The sequence below is a fragment of the Pongo abelii genome, chromosome 11, assembly GCF_028885655.2.
Source record: "Pongo abelii isolate AG06213 chromosome 11, NHGRI_mPonAbe1-v2.0_pri, whole genome shotgun sequence".
NCBI classification, from domain to species: domain Eukaryota; kingdom Metazoa; phylum Chordata; class Mammalia; order Primates; family Hominidae; genus Pongo; species Pongo abelii.
In genome coordinates, this window is record NC_071996.2 from 106,180,830 (window position 1) to 106,196,520 (window position 15,691).

The 15,691-nt window shown below is 38.7% G+C and overlaps 1 protein-coding gene across 1 annotated transcript in view; it reads right to left on the minus strand.

The window, feature by feature from the left end:
- Positions 1-15,691, minus strand: part of WDR12 (WD repeat domain 12) — a 33,074-nt gene that overhangs the window by 15,294 nt on the left and 2,089 nt on the right. The window contains 5 exon segments of the mRNA NM_001131395.1: positions 1,135-1,289; positions 2,360-2,475; positions 5,680-5,786; positions 7,172-7,266; positions 13,996-14,090. Coding sequence (NP_001124867.1) covers positions 1,135-1,289; positions 2,360-2,475; positions 5,680-5,786; positions 7,172-7,266; positions 13,996-14,090 — 568 coding nt within the window.

Below are 15,691 nucleotides of genomic sequence, written 5' to 3' on the forward strand. Positions count from 1 at the left end.
TTACCCTGCTTGTGATGTGGTTGTTCAATCTTTCCTTGGATCTCACAATCCATTTACTTTTAAGGTTAAATAAGTTCAAGTTGAGTTTCTATCTCTCCTTAACCAGAAAGAAGAGGTACAGTTAATCCACTAAAGTTTGGCCAAACAACATATAAAACTTTTTGGCTCAATATGAAAAATCATAAATGTTCACCTTTGAATACAAGCACATCCTGTTACCCTAACTGTCAAAGAAACACTCTTAAGTCCAGAATATTTCAATGTGGCTTAGGAAACTTTCAAATTGTAAGTGGATTTATAACCCTTCATATTTATAAATCAATATGGTACTGCCCTCAGGTTTGTTACCTTTTAAGTAACTTTTACCATTTTGTCATGATAAAGAGTAGATTGGTACTATAGTAAAACTCTATTAGCACTAACTTTAGTGTGCACTAACTTTAGTGTATGCTAACGCTCAGACGATCAACTAGGCATTTTCAGTTGATGACAGCACTTAAGAGTAGCTGATCTAGATTGGAAATATGTCAATTACCATGAGGTAAGAAGGTTATATAAATGAATGGCTTGTTTACTTCATTTCTTCTTCTTTTTTTTTTTTTTTTTTTGAGAATGAGTTTCACTCTTGTTGGGCCCAGGCTGGAGTGCAATGGCGCAATCTCGGTCACTGCAACCTCTGCCTCCCAGGTTCAAGTGATTCTCCTACCTCAGCCTCCCCAGTAGCTGGGATTACAGGCATGTGCCACCACGCCTGGCTTTTTTTTTTTGGTTTTTTTTAGTAGAGACAGGGTTTCTCCATGTGGGTCAGGCTGGTCTCAAACTCCTGACCTCAGGTGATCCGCCCGCCTCGGCCTCCCAAAGTGCTGGGATTACAGGCATGAGCCACTGTGCCCGGCCCATACCTCATTTCTTAAAATTTCTGGAGTTTATACAAGGTTTTAAACCAGGGATACTCAAACTGAGCAAGTGACTATCTCCTATTGTATGAGTATTTACTCTTGCTTTGAAATCCTATCTTTTGTCACCAATTGTTAGGAAACTAGGCCAACACAATGAATATATGCAGAAAAAAATGTTTAGCAACAAGCTCAAATTCTAATTTAACACAGTACTAATAACATTCTAGCTACTTACTTTAGTTCCTGAGCCATCAACAGCTATAGAATCTACACTTCCAGCATGACCTCTACAGCAGTGTAGGGCTTTCACTTTGTTTCTCTCTACATTCCACTCCCATAAGAGAATAGTCTGATCCATAGAGGCACTCAATAATAAGCAGGACAAACTATCTGGAGAAAGGAGAACACAAGAACAAGAAACAAATCAGTATACCATTTAGAATACATCATGTTCTGAAACCGAAGAACTAAATTTTTTTGTTGTTATTTAAAAAGATGTTAAAAAGATAACTCATATGGCCAGGTTTTAAAAGGTTGATGTGGTATAAAGAAAAGATTCTTCAAAAATAGATGATGATGGCTGGGTGTGGTGGCTCACGCCTGTAATACTGACACTTTGGGAGGCCAAGACAGGCGGATCACTTGAGGTCAGGAGTTTGAGACCAGCCTGGCCAACATGGCAAAACCCTGTCTCTACTAAAAATATAAAAATTAGCCGGGTGTGGTGGCAGGCGCCTGTAATTGCAGCCACTTGGGAGGCTGAGGCAGGAGAATCACTTGAACTCAGGAGGTGGAAGTTGCAGTGAGTTGAGATGGAGCCACTGCACTCTAGCCTGGGCGACAGAGTGAGACTCTGCCTCAAAAAACAAACAAACAGACCGGGTGCAGTGGCTCACGCCCATAATCCCAGCACTTTGGGAGGCCGAGGCGGGTGGATCACGAAGTCAGGAGTTTAAGATCAGCCTGGCCAAGATGGTGAAACCCCGCCTCTACTAAAAATACAAAAATAAGCCAGGCGTGGTGGTAGGTGCCTGTAGTCCCAGCTACTCGAGAGGCTGAGGCAGGAGAATCGCTTGAACCTGGGAAGTGGAGGTTGCAGTGAGCCGAGATCGTGCCACTGCACACTAGCCTGGGTGACACAGCGAGACTCCATCTCAAAAACAAAACAAAACAAACAAACAAAAACAAACAGAAGAAAATAGAAGATGAATGTAATACATTCAATATTAACTTGAAAATGTATATTATCTGATGTAATTTTAATAAAGATTCACTTCTAACAATTTATGAATTTTTTATATAATCTTTTTCTCCTTGAACACTATATTTTTTGAAAGACCTCATAATAACTGAGGTATGAGATACTTCCCAACCACTCCCCATTCTTCCCTAGCACCAAAAATGGCTTATTTCCAAATCCCTATCTAGGATTCCTCTAAGTGTAGGCAAAATGTCCTAACCTTTTTTCACCCAGGCCACATCTTTTACAACATCCGTATGTCCCACAATTGTCATTATTGACTTTCCTTCCAAGGACCAGATCCGAGAAGTCTTATCATAAGAACCAGTCAAGATCCTATGAGAAAAAAACATCTTATGAAACACAAAAAGCAGTTTTTCCAAACCCTGAAAATGAATTTTGTTTCTCTGGCAATGACAAAGTAACTTTGAGGATTATACTTTTAAACTCTTCTTTGATATGAAGATTGAGATTTCAAACCATACTAGATCAGATCACTTGACGTTTCTCAACCTCCTAAAAATAATACCTGGCATGGCTGGGCGTGGTGGCTCACGCCTGTAATACCAGCACTTTGGGAGGCTGAGGCAGGCAGATCATGAGGTCTGGAGATCGAGACCATTTTAACACAGTGAAACCCCGTCTCTACTAAAAATACAAAAAATTAGCCAGGCGTGGTGGCGGGTGCCTGTAGTCTCAGCTACTCGGGAGGCTGGGGCAGGAGAATGGCGTGAACCCGGGAGGTGGAGCCTCCCGGCTTGCAGTGAGCCGAGATTGCGCCACTGCACTCCAGCCTGGGCAACAGAGCAAGACTCCATCTCAAAATAATAATAATAATGATAATGATAATAATAATAATAATACCTGGCAAATCCTAGATTTCCCCTTTTTTTTTGAGACGGAATCTAGTTCTGTCATCCAGGCTAGAGTACAGTGGCGCAATTTTGGCTCACTGCCACCTCCACCTCCCAGGTTCAAGCAATTCTACTGCCTCAGCCTCCTGAGTAGCTAGGATTACAGGCACCCGCCACCATGCCCGGCTAATTTTTTTTGTATTTTTAGTGGAGACAGGGTTTCACTATGTTGGCCAGGCTGGTCTCGAACTCCTGACTTTGTGATCCACCCACCTCAGCCTCTGAAAGTGCTGGGATTACAAGCGTGAGCCACCACGCCTGGCTGATTTCATTTTTATATTGTTGTAAATAATACAACTCTCACAAAAGCTACGCAAATCATTTGTAGGCCCTAATACAGATTGAGCATCCCTAATATGAAAATAAGTCCAAAATTCTCCAAAATCCAAAACTTTCTGAGCGCCAACATGACACCATAAGTAGAAAACTTCACACCTGACTTCATAGTGACAGGCTATAGTCAAACGCAATCAAAATTTTGATTCAGGCACAAAATTATTAAAAACATTGTATAAAATTGGCCGGGTGTGGTGGCTCACGCCTGTAATCCCAGCACTTTAGGAGGCCGAGGTGGGCGAGTCACGAGGTCAAGAGATCGAGACCATCCTGGCTAACATAGTGAAACCCCATCTCTACTAAATATACAAAAACAAAATTAGCGAGGCGTGGTGGCGGGCGCCTATACTCCCAGTTACTCGGGAGGCTGAGGCGGGAGAATGGCCTGAACCCGGGAGGCAGAGCTTGCAGTGAGCCGAGACTGCGCCACTGCACTCCAGCCTGGGCGACAGAGTGAGACTCCATTTCGGAAAAAAAAAAAAAAAAAAAAAAAAAATATATATATATATATATATATAAAATACATATTTATATATATTTATTTATATATAATATATAATTTATGTATATTATATATTATGTAAAATATTATATAACATATATTATATTTATATATATTATATAATATATATTATTATATATTTACATAATATATATTATATAAAATATATATATAAATTATATAAAATATATATTATATATATACATAGTATAAAATTACTTTCGGGCTAGGTGTATAAGCTGTATATGAAACATAAATGAATTTCATGTTTAGACTTGGATCACGTCCCTAAAATATTTCACTATGTATACGTTAATATTCCAAAACCACCCCCCCAAAAAAAATCCTAAATCCAAAATACTTCTGGTCCCAAACATTTCCAGATAAGGAATACTCAACCTGTAGTACTTTTTTTTTTTTTTTTTGAGATGGAGTCTTGCTCTGTTGCCCAGGCTGGAAGGCAGTGGCGCGATCTCAGCTCACTGCAACCTCTGCCTCCTGGGTTCAAGTGATTCTCCTGCCTCAGCCTCCCGAGTAACTGGGACTATGGGCACGGACCGCCATATCTGGCTAATTTTTTATATTTTTAGTAGAGACAGGTTTCAATATGTTGGCCAGGCTGGTCTCAAACTTCTGATCTCAAGTGATCCACCTGCCTTAGGATCCCAAAGTGCTGTGATTACAGGCGTGAGCCATGTACCTGGCTGTTGACCTGAAGTAGTTTGTACTTAACCAGTGAAAACCATTTAAACTAAAAGTAAAACTAGAAGAAATATAACTTTATGTAATAACTCCAAGAAGGCATTCTTTGAAAGAAGTAAGCTCCTGCCATAATCTACTCTTGAGGTGTTTTCCTACAAGCAAGGCCAGTGAAGATTTGCCCTGAGATATCTGTACTTTCTTTCCTGAGTCCAGTCTGCTCTTTCTAGCCCTAAAATAGTATGCTATGCATCTTTACGGTATTAGGCCAGGAGATCTATGGCTATAAAAGTTACTTTTTTCCTCTATGAAACAAACTATATCCTTGGTCTTAAAAGCAACATAGTCGAACCAAAGCAATTAAATGCTCTAAGATACATGACTTATTCAGAAGACAAATATTGCTGGGTGTAGAGAAATCCCACCTATTCAGAAGGCTGAGGCAGGAGGACTGCTTGAGCCCAGGAGTTTGCAACCAGCCTGGGCAACAGAGGGAGACTCCATTTAAAAAAAAAAAAAAAAAAAAGGGCAACAATAATTGTTACTACTACATATTGAACAGAACAGAAAAGAGTACCTATTAATAAATACCTGTTTTTTTTGTTTTGTTTTTTTTTTGAGACACAGTCTCGTTCTGTCGCCCAGGCTTGAGTGCAGTGGGGCCATCTCAGCTCACTGCAAGCTCCACCTCCCGGGTTCACGCCATTCTCCGGCCTCAGTCTCCCAAGTAGCGGGGACTACAGGCGCCCGCCACCATGCCCGGCTAATTTTTTGTGCTTTTTTAGTAGAGACAGGGTTTCACCATGTTAGCCAGGATGGTCTCAATCTCCCGACCTCGTAATCCACCCTCCTCAGCCTCCCAAAGTGCTGGGATTACAGGCATGAGCCACCGCACCCGGCCACCTGTTTCTTCTTGAAGACACTGAACGAAAAGATCTTTCTGTTTGGCATGGCCACTGATACAGAGATCACAAAATGAATTTACAAATAACGTTAAATCACAGAAAAATATGTATATATGGATTTAAAAAGACTGAAGGAGGTTAAAAAAAAAAAAAAAAAGAGAGAAGGGCATTAATCTGGCAATACCATTCCTCTGCCCCTTTAATTGAACTGATCCAGTCATCATGGAACATGCATTGCTCTGGCTGGGGTGCAGTATACTTCTCCACATATTCTATTTCCACAACTTCTTCCTAGTCACAAGAGAAATCAGCAACAAGTCAGGTGGTATAGTTTTAAAATACTACATTGTGAAGATAACCCCACATTTAATATATCTCCTTTATATCCTTCATATTAGTCCCCTTTATAACTCAGCAAATTTGGAGCCATTCAAAAAGTCAAGAACTTTATTTGACCTAACAGTAAGCTAAGAGTGGTATTAGGAAATAATAGCTTGGCATCGTGGCTCACACCTGTAGTCCCAGCTATTAACATTAGGAAAGCTGGGGCAGGAGGACTGCTTCAGCCTAGGAGTTCAAGTCCAGCCCAGGCAACAAAGCAAGACCCTGTCTCCTAACAAAAATTTTAAAAAGAAGAAATATTAATGGCCTTGTACAACTTATGCTGCAAATGGGGGGGAAAGGAATATAAGAAAGCCTTAGGCCAGGCGCAGTGGCTCACACCCATAACCCCAGCACTTTGGGAGGCCGAGGCGGGTGGATCACCTGAGGTCAGGAGTTTAAGATATGCCTGGCCAACATGGTGAAACTCCGTCTCTACTGAAAATACAAAAATTAGCCAGGCGTGGTGGCAGATGCCTGTAATCTCGCTACTTCGGAGGCTGAGGCGCAAGAATCACTTGCACCCAGGAGGCAGAGGTTTCAGTGAGCCAAGACTGTGCCATTGCACTCCAGCCTGGGCAACAGAGGGAGACTCTATCTCAGAAAAAAAAAAAAAAAAGAAGACATAAGAAAACATTAAAATTAAGAAAAAAAGCACATTGTTTAATGGGTACAGGTCTTCTGTTTAGGATAAGGAAACAATTCTGGAAAATGGTGATGGTTGCATAATATTACAAATGTACTTAATGACACTGAATTGTATACTTAAAAATGGTTAAAATTCTAAATTTTATGTTATGTATATTTTACCACAATTTTTAAAATCACAAAACAAGCAACAATTGTAAGTTATATTTTTAATCATAAAAGCAATATAAGGAAAATTTGAAAATAAAAGGGAAAAATAACCGTAACTTAACCCATAGCTTTTATATTTGCCCAGTTATTTTGTGCACCAGTATTTGTACACACATATTTGCTATTCCCTTTCTTGCCAGTTCTTCCACAAATATGAAGAATGTGTTCATTTATTTCTTGAATAAAACACTCTCACAAAAAAAGGGGGCTTCAAAATTGAATATACAGGAATATACATATATATATACACACACTATATATATTCAATACACACATAAAATATACACACAATACATAACACACACGATATATATATCCAATATATTAAAAATAATCTTTGCTACTAAAGATAGATTCAGTGTGATTCTAAAAGGAGTTTACCTACAATAGCCGATAATGCCCCAAGCGAAATACAGAAAGTAAGCATTTGAACTTACTGATGAGATGTTCTCCATTTCCATGTGTTTGTCCAAGGGCATTCGCAGAAACTGGCCCTTAATAAGGAAATCAAACTCCACATGTTTGTGGAACTCTGAGGAAAATACATAACACAATTATCACTCTTAATGTCTAAAGTAATATTAGCAGAGGTATATAAGAACTCCCAAAACAAACAGGTACCTATTATCCCAGTGTGGCCTCTGAGTTTCTCTGTGATTTTTAAGATCAGAAATACTTTGTTCTGTTAGTATAATGTCTTTTTACTGTTGTTGGTGTAATTATTTTGGTTTAGAAAACTTTTATTATTTCAAACATACACAAAAGTAGAAATAACAATGAATCTCATCACTATTGCCCATTTTGACATCCACCAACTAATGGAACATCATCTATATTCCACCCTCCATTCCCCAGATGGTTTATTTTAAAGCAAATCTCAGAAATTATATCATTTCATCTATAAATACTTTAGTATGTATCTCTAAAATATAAGGACTTAAAAAATTTGTCACAATATTTTAAAATTTAACAATCACTCCTAATATCAAAGTCAATGTTCTTTTACAGTGAGCTTTCAAAAATCAGCATCCATAATCCATACATTATATTTGATTAATGTTTCTTTTAATCTTTAACAGTTCCTCCTCCTTTTTCTCCTTGCCATGTATTTGTTGATGAAAGTGGGTCATCTGTTTTGTAACATTCTGGGTTTTGTTGACTCCATCTCCAAGGTGTCCTTTAACATGTTTCTTTGTCACACAAATATCCTATAAACTAGTCAGAGGTAAATGGTAAATGCCTGGTTAGATTTCAGGGTTTTTTTTTTTTTTTTTTGACAAGAATATTCACAGGCAGTATTGTCTATTTCCTATTACATCCCATCAGGATGCAAATAGGATCTGGTTGTGTCTCTTTTTAAGATATTAAGACCCATCATAGGGCTTGGATTATATCAGTCTGATTCTATCCACCATAATGCTCTTTGTCAGTCTTTTACCTAATTATCAGGATTAACAGCTATTGAGAACCACTACTATACTTATATTCATTATTTCTTTCAGAGTTGCAATACGGTAACAGTCTATACAGAAGGAATAATGTTTGGTCTATATGTTTAGAAAAATGTTACCCAACTATTTGGGTAACATACTGGAATTGCAAAGCTCTTCTCTTACAGGAATAATTCTTTCCTCAACAAAATACTTGCAAACCAAATTCAACAACACATTAAAAAGATCATCATGACCAAGTAAGATTTATCCCAGGAATGCAAGAATAGTTCAACATACACAAATCAATGTAATACACTGTGATGGTTAACACTGAGTGTCAACTTGATTGGATTGAAGGATGCAAAGTATTGTTCCTGGGTGTGTCTGTGAGGGTGATGTCAAACAAGATGAACATTTGAGTCAGTGGAATGGAAGAGGCAGACCTACCCTCTATCTGGGTAGGTACCATCTAATCAGCTGCCAGCATGGCTAGGATAAAAGGAGGCAGAGGAATGTGGAAGGACTAGACTGCATCAGTCTTCAGGCCTTTATCTTACTCCTGTGCTGGATGCTTCCTGCCCTCAAACATTGGACTCCCCAAGTTCTACAGCTTTTGGATTCTTGGACCAGTGGTTTGCCAGGGACTCTCGGGTCTTCGGCCACAGACTGAAGGCTGTACTGCCGGCTTCCCTACTTTTAAGGTTTTGGGACTCGGACTGCCTTCCTTGCTCCTCAGCTTGCAGACAGCCTATCATAGGACTTCATCTTGTGATCATGTGCGTCAATACTCCTTAATAAACTCCCTCTCAGCTGGGTGCAGTGGCTCACACCTGTAATCCCAGTACTTTGGGAGGCCAAGGCGGGTGGCCTCATAAGGTCAAGAGTTCAAGACCAGCCTGACCAGCATGGTGAAACCCCATCTCTACTAAAACTACAAAAATTAGCCAGTCAGGTTTGGTGGCACCCAGCTACTCGGGAGGCTGAAGCAGGAGAATTGCTTGAACCCGGGAGGCGGAGGTTGCAGTGAGCCAAGATCGTGCCACTGCACTCCAGCCTGGGCGACAGAGCAAGACTCCGTCTCAAAAAAACAAAACAAAACAAAACAAAACAAAAACCTCTCTTTCATATATACATCTATTCTATTAGTCCTGTCCCTCTAAAGAACCCTAATATATACATCTTATCAACAGAATGAAGGACAAAAAGCATATGATCATTTCAATTGATGCTGAAAAAGCATTTGATAAAATTCAACATCCTTTCATGATAAAAGCCCTGAAAAAACTGAGTATAGAAAAACATACTTCAACATAATAAAATTCATATATAATAGACCCCCATACTAAATGGGGAAAAAACTGAAAGCCTTTCCTCTAACATCTGGAACATGATAAGGATGCCCACTTTTACCCCTGTTATTCAACACAGCAATGGAAGTCCTAGCTAGAGCAATCAGATGGAAGGAAGGAAGGGAGGGAGGGAGGGAGGAAGGGCATCCAAATTGGAGAGGAAGAAGTCACATTATCCTTGTTTACAGATGATTTGATCTTATATTTGGAAAAATCAATGATATAATGTTATAGTTGGTATAATCTTTATTTTACCAAAAACCAATTAGGACTGATAAATTCAGTAAAGTTGCATGATACAAAAATCAGTAGTGTTTCTATATGCTAACAGCGAACAATCAGAAAAAGAAATCAAGAAAGTATTTCTACTTACAGTAGCCACAAATAAAATACCTAGGAATTAACCAAAGAAGTGAAAGATCTCTACAACAAAAACTATAAAACATTGATGAAAGACATTGAAGAGGGCCGGGTGCAGTGGCTCACGCCTGTAATCCCAGAACTTTGGGAGGCTGAGACGGGTGGATCACCTGAGGTCAGGAGTTCGCGACCAGCCTGGCCAACATGGTGAAACCAAAGCTCTACTAAAAATACAGAAATTAGTTGGGCGTGGTGGCAGGCATCTGTAATCCCAGCTACTCAGGAGGCTGAGGCAGGAGAATCGCTTGAAACCGGGAGGTGGAGGTTGCCTTGAGCTGAGATTACACGATTGCACTCCAACCTGGGCAACAAGAGTGAAACTCTGTCTCAAAAAAAAAAAAAAAAAGAAAGAAAAGAAAAAGAAAAAAAGAAATTGAAGAGGACACAAAAAAATGGAAAGATATTCCAGGATCATGGATTGGAAGAATTTAATATTGTTAAAATGTCCGTAGTACCCAAAGCAACCTATAGATTCAATGCAATCCTTATCAAAATACCAATGATATTCTTCACAGAAAAAAAAAAAAAATCCTAGAATTTACATGGAACCACAAAAGACCCAGAATAGCCAAAGCTATCTTAAGCAAAAAGAATGAACCTGGAGGAATCACACTACCTGACTTCAAATTATACTACAGAGCTATAGTAACCAAAACAGCATGGTACTGGCATAAAAACAGACACATACACCAATGGAACAGAATAGAGAAGCCAAAACAAATCCACACATCTACAGTTAACTCAAACCTACACTGGGGAACAGACAGTCTCTTCAATAATGGTGCTGGAAAAACTGGGTATCCATATGCAAAAAAAAATGAAACTAGACCCCTATCTCTTGCCACATACAACAGTCAAAACAAAAAGGATTAAAGAGTTAAATATTTCTAAGACCTCAAACTATGAAACTAATACAAGAAAACATTGGGGAAACTCCCCAGGGCAGTAGTCTGGGCAAAAATTTCTAGAGTAATACCACACAAGCACAGGCAATCAAAGCAGAAATAGACAAATGTGATCCCATCAGGTTAAAAAGCACAGAAAGGAAACAATTAACAAAGTGAAGAGACAACCCACAGAATGGGAGTAATTATTTGCCAGCTACCCATCTGACAAGGTATTAATAACCAGAATATATAAGGAGCTCAAAAAGCTTTGTAGGTAAAAATTTAATAATCTGATTAAAAATTGGGCAAAAGGTTTGAACATACATTTCTCAAAAGAAAATCCAAATGGCAAACAGGCAAATGAAAGGGTGCTCACCATCATTGATCATCAGGGAAATACAAATCAAAACTACAATGAGATATCATTTCACCCCAGATAAAATGGCTTTTTTTTCCCCACCCCCTCAAGACAGAGTCCTGCTCTGTCACCCAGGTTGGAGTGCAGTGGGGAGAGCTCGGCTCACTACAACCTCCACCTCCCAGGTTCAAGCAATTCTCCTGCTTCAGCCTCCTGAGTAGCTGGGTTTACAGGCACCTGCCACCATGCCTGGCTAATTTTTGTATTTTTAGTAGAGATGGGGTTTACTAAGTTGCCCAGGCTGGTCTCGAATTCTTGACTTTGTGATCCACCCACCTTGGCCTCCCAAAGTGCTGGGATTACAGGCGTAGGCCACCATGCCAGGCCAAAATGGCTTTTATCTAAAAGTCAGGCCATAACAAATGCTGGTGAGGATATGGAGAAAAGGGACCCCTCATAAACCTTGGTGGGGATGTCAATTAGTACAACCACTATGGAGAACAGTTTGGAGATTCCTCAAAAAACTAAAAATAGAGCTACCATATGATCCAGCAATAGCACTGCTAGGTATATACTCAAAAGTAAAGAAATCAGGAAATCAGTACTTCTACACAATGGAGTACTATTCAGCCATAAAAAAGAACGAGATCCTGTCATTTGCAACAACATGGGTAGAATTGGAGGTCATTATGTTCAGTGAAATAAGCCAGGCACAGAAAACAAACTTTACGTATTCTCACTTATTTGCAGGAGCTAAAAATTAAAACAATTGAACTCATGGAGATACAGAGTAGAAGGAGAGTTACCAGACACTGAGAAGGGTAGTGGGGGAAGTGACAGGCAAGTGGAAATGGATGGTTAATGGGTACAAAAGAATTGAAAGAATAAATAAGATCTTGTATTTGATAGCATAACTGGGTGACTACAGTCAATAATTTAATTATACATTTAAAAACAACAAAGAGTATAATTGGATTGTTTGTAACACAAACGATAAATGCTTGAGGTGATGGATACCTCATTTACCCTGATGTGATTATTATACCTTATATGCCTGTATCAAAATATCTAATGTACCCCATAGATACACCTACCATGTACCTACAAAAATTAAAAAGAATATTTCTTATTCTAGTTCAAAGACTTTTTCAACAAATAGACTATTTAACAGTTTTGAAGTTTATAAAGGTAACTATACATCAGAATCTCTATATATCCATGATGAAAACAAAAACAAGGATCAACAGGAAATGCTATGTAAATATCCTTGAATATTGAATACTGAACTGTAACTTGCTAGCAATAAAAAGATTGCAGACCCTGTCCCCTCCTCCCCCACCCCAAGCCAATAAAGTTGCTCAAAAACATCATCTCAAATTTCACAAAAAAATTATGTGATCATTTGAAGACGAAGATGGGGAAAATACTACACATTAGTTTATAACTCTTACCTCCCCATTCCTCCAACTAGGGTAGAGTCAGAAGAGCTCTGCAGCATTGGAAACATCTGCATAAAAATACACTTGCCTCTGGCTGGGCATGGTGGCTCACACATGTAATCCCAGCACTTTGGGAGGCTCAGGAGGGTGGATCACCTGAGGTCAGGAGTTCGAGACCAGCCTTGCCAAATGGTGAAACCCCGTTTCTACTAAAAATACAAAAAATTAGCCAGACATGGTAGTGGGCACCTGTAATCCCAGCTACTCTGGAGGCTGAGGCAGGAGAATGCTTAATGTTTCATGTTTAAATTTTCTCTATTTTATGTAATGTTTCTTCACTTTTTAAAAAATATTTTATTATAGAAAATTTCATACATATGGAAAAGTTCAGAAATATCAATCAAAACTACAATGAGATACAGAAAATAATATAAGGAGCCTCCTTACACCTATCACCAAACTTCAACAATTTTTTTTTTTTTTTTGAGACTCCCTCTATCACCCAGGCTGGAGTGCAATGGTGTGATCTTGGCTCACTGCAACCTCCGCCTTCCGGGTTCAAGCAATTCTCCTGCCTCAGCCTCCTTAGCAGCTGAGATTACAGGCATGTGCCACTACACCCGGCTAATTTTTGTATTTTTAGTAGAGACGGGGTTTCACCATGTTGGTCAGGCTGGTCTCAAACTCCTGACCTCGTCGTGATCCACCCGCCTCGGCCTCCCAAAGTGCTGGGATTACAAACTTCAACAATTATTAACTCACAGCCAATCTTATTTCATTGATATTTTTACATACATTGTTCATATTAATTTAATGGGCAAATATATTAGTACAATAGTATATATTTAATATTTGTATCTTTTAAATGTTTTATATTCTTGCATGTTTTGTTATACCCTTTTTTTATGAATTCTGGACACAAAAAATAAAATACTGGTATTCATACTGGCATTTTGACATTACACTAAACACTCAAATACTGATATTGTCATTTTGCTTTGTGCTTCACTAGTAAGTGGGGCCTAAGCACTAAAACGCTTGTTTTATGCCTACATAACTCAGCCCTCTGTAGAACAATCAACGTCTTGATTACCTCTATATTACAACTTCATACCAAAATCTTTATTCCTTAACTACAATCACCGTATTTCCACATTGCCTTAAAAACAGGTTAAACAGAAATTTTTTTCTGAAAACGTTTCTCTCAAAGCAGTATTTACAGTATCATCCAGCAGAAGAACCTGTACTTTATAACTTACAAATTTTACCACTACAAAATTCATACAGTATCGTAAGGCCAAAAAAGGAACTAAAAACTTAATGCATTTTAGAATAATTAGAGGCACTGTGCCCTCTTCTAAGCATATATACCCACCATTTTTGTCCTTTAGTAGTTTATTGATGATGTTACTAAGGTCAGCAATTTCAGAGGCAGCAGGGATTGAGAAGGGAACATCATCTATGGCATATCTATAAAAAGGAAATGATATGTCAAGATCAAGTCTACAGATACTTGAACAAGTATGCTTTTACGAATTCAACATACATTTATTGGGTAAATAAATGCCAGACATATTGCTACATGTTGTAAACAAAAATGAATTAAAACATGGTCTCTGTTCTAAGATGAAGTTGAAGTCTGGTAATCAAACAGAATGAAGTTATATAAGAACAATGCCATTAGGTGACATGTATAAAGAGAACAAAGACACCATAGGTCATTTTAACCACAGAAAAGGAGGGCAGGGGAGCAGGGCCAGAAACGATCCACAAAAAAGATAACTGTTAAGCTACATTTAGAAAAGTGATTAGCCAGGCATGGTGGCATGTGCCTGTAGTCCCAGCTACTTGGGAGGCTGAGGTGGGAGGACTGCCTGAGCCCAGGAGGTCGAGGCTGCAGTGAGCTGAGATTACACCACTGCATTGCACTCCAGCCTGGGTGACACAGTGAGACCCTGTCTCAAAAGAGAAGTGAGTTTTTGCCAGGTGAGGGAAGGGTAGGCTGGAAGAAGCAGTGTGCACGAAAGCAGGGAGAACATCAAAACAATAGCTAGGAGTTGTTAAACTGCCCAACCAGCCACTTCCAGAAAACCTGACTTTGCTCTAAAGTGACCAAAGGCTAAAGAGATACACGTGGAGTGCTTTATATATCATGTGAAATCATTTTTACTTCTTTTTTGTGGGTAATGAAGAACTATCACAGCAGTGAAAATTAGAAATATCATCAGATTTTATTTAGTTAGATCTTTCTGGCTGCACAATGGGCACTGAAATAGAGGAATACATGACAGGATGCAGATTAGGAGACTCTTATAAGACAGACTGTGAGAAAATATTTGCAAATCATGTATCTGATAAGGAACTTGTATCTAGACTATATTAAGAACACTTACAACTCAATAATAAAAAGAACACAAATTTTAAAATGGTCCAATAGGGACATGCAAATGCTCATCATTAGTCATCTGGGAAATGCTAATCAAACACAATGAAATATAATTTCACATCCACTAGGGTGCTATAAGTAAAAAGATAGCTAACAACAAGTGTCAGTGAAAATATGGAGCAATTGGAACCCTGATTATTGCTGGCAGTAACGTAAAATGGTGCAGTTGCTTTGGAAAACAGTCTGGCAGTTCCTCAAAAACTCAAACATGGAATTACATCTGACCCAAAAACTCCACTTCTAAGCATATATGCAAGAGAAATGAAAACATACATCCACACGAAAACTTGTACATGAGTGTTCGCATAACAACTATTCATAATAGCTAAAAGGTATAAACAACCTAAATGCCCACCAGCTGATGAATGGAAAAATATGGTACATCCATTCAATGGCCTATTATTTGGCCATAAAAAGGAATGAAGTGCTAATATATACTATGACATAATGAAACCATTTTTTAAAAATCATAGTAAGTGAAAGAAGCCAGTCACAAAAGACCACATTATATAATTCCATTTATTCAAAATGTCCAGAAGAGATACAGTTACAGAGCTAGAAAGTAGATCAGTGGTTGCCTAGGACTGGGGGTATTATTTAATAAACAGTTCAAGGATGATGAAAA